Source organism: Galendromus occidentalis, unplaced genomic scaffold (genome assembly GCF_000255335.2).
Source record: "Galendromus occidentalis unplaced genomic scaffold, Mocc_1.1 scf7180000076628, whole genome shotgun sequence".
Lineage (NCBI taxonomy): Eukaryota > Metazoa > Arthropoda > Arachnida > Mesostigmata > Phytoseiidae > Galendromus > Galendromus occidentalis.
Genome location: NW_003804617.1, coordinates 1 through 5812, shown reverse-complemented (window position 1 = coordinate 5812; position 5812 = coordinate 1). Strand labels below are relative to the sequence as shown.

The following is a 5812-nucleotide window of genomic DNA, read 5'->3' as shown; positions in this document are numbered from 1 at the left end:
GAAGCCCAACTGGCGTCACTGAAAGCTACTAAGTGATTCTTGGCTGCGACAGCGGAGTACCAATCGATGCCTGTGCCAATGGTACCTTTCGAGTGTCTTAGTATGCGCTCCGCTACTGGCCTGTGATCCTTCGAAGGAGAATCCAGGAACTTCGAAAGTTGATTGACTATGTATGCCATCTCGGCTCGAACAACGATAGCGGAATTCAGCGGTTCTCGGTATGGAACTCTCTCTCGAATCTATTGATTTACGTCTTCGTCTACATTTTGCTGGATCTGTAGATCGAGCAGCGCTGAGTTTTCACCGGATAGCAATCTACCATCGAGAAACGTTCCAGAAATTTTTCATGTGCGCAGTCTGATGAATCTTGAGAGTTTTCTGACCACGACTTCGAAGGATCTCTGAATAGATAAAGCAACCGGCTTGTCCACGGGTCATCTTGGGGGTCTCCTGAAGCAAGTCCAGAAACTCATTGAGTTGATCCTTGGTGCGGCTAGAGGCCTTATTGGAGGAAGGGAAGCGATCCGATTTGGGTCTGGCGCCAGACATAGATCACGGTCATCATCGTCGCTATCTACCAATGAGCGTCTTCTCTCGCCTCTCGCAGACTCGTCGTCTCTCGCACAAACAATCCCCTCAATATTTACACCGATGGGAGCTTCTCTATAGCGTTCTTGAGGAACGACTCTCCCATTGTCCAACATACGTTCCCAGAACGGTGTTTATTAGCAAGCATTCTTCCGTTCTTGAGAAAGCCGTTCTTTCGTTGTTGCGCACATCAGCAACAACGAACAACAAACCCCGGGGGTGCACCTCAGCTGGCTTTCTATTCCTGAAGTGCCGTCAGCATACGACGACGGCTCGTTGAGCGGTAAATAGGCAATGAGTAACTCTGGTTTGGCTTGGCACATGATCAGCTTTCATCCCGGAGCGACATGGACAAGCCTCAGGGGTCCCCGGAACCCTTCGATGATCGTCAGAAACTTTGTACTACAGAAAAAAACACTTCGTGAGTCATCTCTCCATCCACAGTCGGAGCCGCTTATAAGAGATAACCTGATCCCGATTTCCCGGAGAGTCTCGTATGAGCGGGTTCGACTGTCTCACTGGTAACAGTGAAACTCTTCCTGTTCTTTCAACTTATCGAAATTATTGGAAAATTACTGATATATAAATGAAAAGAAATAAAGAAAAAACTCATGAACTCACTTCCTATAAGTGTTCTTTGCTTTCAGTCCGGGAGAATACAGCCGGTTTATTAGTAACTGCTTTCTGGAAGGACCTCGGTAATTGCATCCCATCAAGTAAGTATGAAGGTTCAAACAAAGAAACCACGTACTTCCATGTGAGTACAATATGCCCTGATGGGTAGAGTTTCTATTTAACTGGACATCTTGATTCTGGCCTCACGGCTTAGACTCATTCTTCGGGCTCGTATCCATGCTGAATGATGGTCCGTGAGCCGGAATAGTTATCGAAAAGTCTAAACAACGGCAAAGCAGCCATTCTCGACATTCTAGCGCACGCGGTGCTTAATCGCAGAATCGAAATCTCCGGTTAAATGGAAACTCTACTGATGGGGGCTGGACGTTTGAAGTCTGAGATTTGGCGCTGCCACCTTTGACCGGAGCAGGATTTTCACGATCATTTCTTCGCAGATCTCGCTAGCACAATTTTTGTCTTGCTCTGCGTATACTCCCGAAATTTGAGGCATCCAAAGCTATCAAATGCGGTTCTCCGAACCCTCAGATTCTATTATTGACCGCAGAATGAATCATGCGAAAAGTGTCTAGGTGAAACTCCTCCGGGGACTTCTTGATGTTCGCAAACATCAGATCAAGGTTCATAGTCTTCTTGCTTCGGAAGTGTCACTTGCTTCGAACGTTCTGCACATTGTGAAGCAAAGCTCGCCGAGGGAATGCGAGAGTCTTTCCTTCTGGAGACGTCTATCTCCAATACTAGTCGTACAAATGACTTCGACATGGATTTCAATATAATCTTTCGTCATCTGGATATAACGGAGATGTCTCATTCTTCATACGCTTATTCGATCGGTGCGTTATTCCTCCAGGGAAACGTCCTTTTCTCCATTATCAAGTGGTCCTCAGAGGTGCGAGGACGGACGAGGATCGTATTCAAACTGAGGCTATACTCACGGACTTGGGCGAAAACCAGATATTTCCGGCGTGTGAGTGTCGCATGACTTGATCGATGATGCAATACCCATGTTTCCCATTTATTTATTCAAATTATCTTCTCCTAGTGTGTCGCCTTCGGCCCTCGGATAAATTAAAACAGATGCTGATATATTTTCCGATCGAGGCTCTGTATAAACGAAAGTTCGCAAGTGAGTTCATAAGTACAAAGTCACCACTAACCTACTATCCTGACAATGTTAACTCTGTCGATTGCGACAAAGAGCTCAACTTCCCCACTAGTAGACATCCGGGAAGCCTCACTTCGACTGATTCGACGTATCATGAGCTCGAACTTCAGAGGAGGGAGAACTTCGGTCAAGATGTCAGCAAGCTGATCCTTCGTAAACACATGTCTATCATCTTTTTCTTATTTCTCGCGCACGAAACTGAACTCGATGTCTTCATGTTTCGTCCTCTAAAGCTGCGCGGAATTCGTCTTAAATAGTTCAGACTCTGGATTGTTCATGAATAGGTAGGTCGCACTCTCTTGCTTGCGGCCAAGTTCTTCCAACAGACCCCGCAACGAGACGAGATCTCTGGAACTTGAGTGCACCGCTTCGTATTCTGTGTAAATTGTGGAGTCCGTAAGAATGGTCTGTTTTCTTGACTTCCAACCAACCGCTGCTCACCATCAGACAGATTCCTGTCACTGATTTCCTCGCAGCCTCGGGGTCAGAAGCCCAACTGGCGTCACTGAAAGCTACTAAGTGATTCTTGGCTGCGACAGCGAAGTACCAATCGATGCCTGTGCCAATGGTATCTTTCGAGTGTCTAAGTATGCGCTCCGCTACTAACCTGTGATCCTTCGGAGGAGAATCCAGGTACTTAAGTTGATTGACTATGTATGCCATCTCGGCTCGAACAACGATAGCGGAATTCAGCGGTTCTCGGTATGGAACTCTCTCTCGAATCTATTGAGTTCCGTCTTCGTCTACATTTTGCTGGATCTGTAGATCGAGCAGCGCTGAGTTTTCACCGGATAGCAATCTACCATCGAGAAACGTTCCAGAAGTTTTTTCATGTTCTGATGAATCTTGAGAGTTTTCTGCCCACGATTTCGAAGCATCTCTGAATCGATAAAGCAACCGGCTTGTCCACCGGTCATCTTGGGGGTCTCCTGAAGCAAGTCCAGAAACTCATTGACTCGATCCTTGGTGCGGCTTAGAGACCTTCGTCGACATACACAGCGAACATCAGACAATCTTTCTTCCCGACATAGACGCAGGGATCCCGGAGGCAAGGCACAAGTTCAACTCTTTGAGAACAGCCAAAGTCCTCTTGTTCCACTGAAATGGGCTCTGCTTGAGACCATGCTGAGCTCTCTCGAGCTTACACACTCGACCGCTGCCATCATTAAAGCCTTCGGGCTACTGCATGTAGATACTCTCGTCCACTCCCCCTGTAAAGGAAGGCGGTAGTCACGTCTCAATACGAGACACTCACACATCTCATGGACAGGAGACAGCGGATTGGAGTCGTCTTTGTCAAGGGCGAGTACGTATCGGAATGATCACCCCAGCCTCCTGTGAACACTCTCTTATCTTTGAGTGCACCTTTTGTCTATCAACCGAACCGTTCGTACGATACTTCACCCTGAAGGCCCACTTAGAGCGAATTGACATTTGCCCTTATATACCATAAAGAGATACCATGCATAACATGACAGCTCGCTGACCTCACAGGTCGAAACTCTGATATTGTAGGAACCAGTCTCTTCTATGAGATATATGTCGATCCGCAACCTTATCGGCCAACCAGTATTCGCTGAAACATGCTGAGCATTGAAGAGGTAGTCTCTGCGAGAGGCGACCTCCAAAGTCTCGAGAGATCGACTTGGTGCTTGGCTTGACTTCTTGACTTCCATAGAGGCGCCCTGCTCCACGACTCAGGAGAGGACAACGATTCTTCTTGGAACATTTCTCAACGAACTTTGGTTTTTGACCATACTTCTGATTCGGTTTCGCCGAAAAGGCAAGTGAATCCGAATCAGCAACCTTCGATGAGCCATTTGAATCCAAGTTCCTAGCTTCCAAGAAGCGAGGAATCACTCGTTTTCCATTTTTTCCTTGCTCGCATCGAGTACATCTCATGCTGACACTAGATGGAGATATCCTTTCGGCAATTCCAACATCCTTGCAATCGCATGACTCGGATCAGTTTATGCCCAATATCAGTCAGATCCTGGGCCATTGCCTCCACCGTAGCTATGTGACCCGACATGTCCGCATCGTCGCTCATTTATGTAGTGAGAGTGAAATTCTTCGAGCAGTAGATTTACGGATACTCGACTCCTGCATTCGTACATGGCTGACAATCAATTCCAAATATCGTGCGCAGTCGAGGTCATCGAGAGACGCCACAAATCCTCGACTTCAGTCAACGCTTTAGCGCGATACGCCCTTGATCTCTCATGAACTAGACAGCTTCAAGTACCGGAGCTCTGGGCTCTGTGGACAGTCTAAGCAGTACGGAACGGACTGAACTGAGCTCACCGGGGAAGAGGCAATCACGAGCCGAATAAGGAAGCTCGATTCTCGATACTGACTTCGAAGGAGTTAGCAGTTCGGTCTTCATTCATACGCTAGCTTCTGAACGGCTGCAAACCCAGGATTGTCTACGCTTGAGTGGGAGAAGCGACACAGCCAATGATATCGACAATGATATCGAAAAACGCCGAACGATTCGCTCTGCGAGAAAATTTAGCAGTCTGATGAAATGTGAATTCGCTTTGCAGGCCCATCGGAAGAGTTAGCGTTTGCGCTAACACTACTGCCAGAAAACAACCCTGCCCTAAACCTGATCAATGATCGCTTACGTCTTCCATCTTGAGCTGACTAGCCGGGATCTGTGAAATTCGAGTGAGAGCGACTCCAAGAATCAGGAGTCATGTCATCGTCGCTAATAAATTTTCTTGGACTTCACTATCGCTCTCGGTCGCTGCTTGGCGGCGACGCGCCAGAACTAGACCCTAGACCTAAACCCTGTCTCGAGGGGGATATCTATCGATTCGGGGTGTACTCATGTCACGTTTGCTGGTGGAGGTTTCTAGTTGACTGCCGGAATCGCATGCCGCCGGGAGTAGTGAGTCATATACTTGCTTTCGGAGCCACGCTGGCTATGGAGGACTAAGAATCGGCTTCGTTTCTAACTCGACCTGCTCACCTGTTCGCCGGCTGGAGCTGCAGAAGGTGTCTTCAACGCTCCCCCAGCCGCGGTTGAAATCGGCGATGGCCGAACACTGAAAAGCGCAGTGAGTGCCACAAAATGTGTTGGTCCGCAATCAGTTTAGCCAACGAACCCACGCGCCGTTAAGAATATAACAGCGTTTGGGAAATCCACGAAGTACACTTATTCCGTCCCGTGGAGTCTGTTCGGTGGCACAAGCTAACTCGGGTTAGCCAGCTAGTTCTCGCGACCCATCATTTGAGTAAGTGGCTCAAACTTCAAGATACGCGACGTCGTCGTGTACAGCGTGTCGAGATGAAGTCTACGGAGATGTCGAAGTCTTCCGAGTGGTCTCATCGAATTCTGCACGATCTCGGACACGGTAGACGAGAACCTGACTGCGTCAATGGTTTCGTGAGACGTCGGACAGTTCTTCGGATCCCGGAGAT

At 48.1% G+C, this 5812-nt stretch overlaps 1 protein-coding gene across 2 annotated transcripts; it reads left to right on the top strand.

Moving 5' to 3' along the window:
- Positions 1-627: 627 nt before the first annotated feature.
- On the top strand, positions 628-5119 carry LOC100908583 (uncharacterized). Of its 2 annotated transcripts, XM_003739948.2 has the most exons (5): positions 628-1009; positions 1236-1304; positions 2072-2188; positions 2264-2347; positions 4933-5119. In XM_003739948.2, the coding sequence occupies exons 1-5, from the start codon at positions 883-885 to the stop codon at positions 5025-5027; spliced, it is 492 nt and encodes a 163-aa protein (XP_003739996.1). In that variant the 5' UTR covers positions 628-882; the 3' UTR covers positions 5028-5119. The 2 variants fall into 2 exon arrangements, with proteins under 2 accessions (XP_003739996.1, XP_003739997.1); XM_003739949.2 differs by lacking the exon at positions 2264-2347 and having other exon boundaries at positions 4933-5104.
- The last annotated feature ends 693 nt before the right edge of the window (positions 5120-5812 follow it).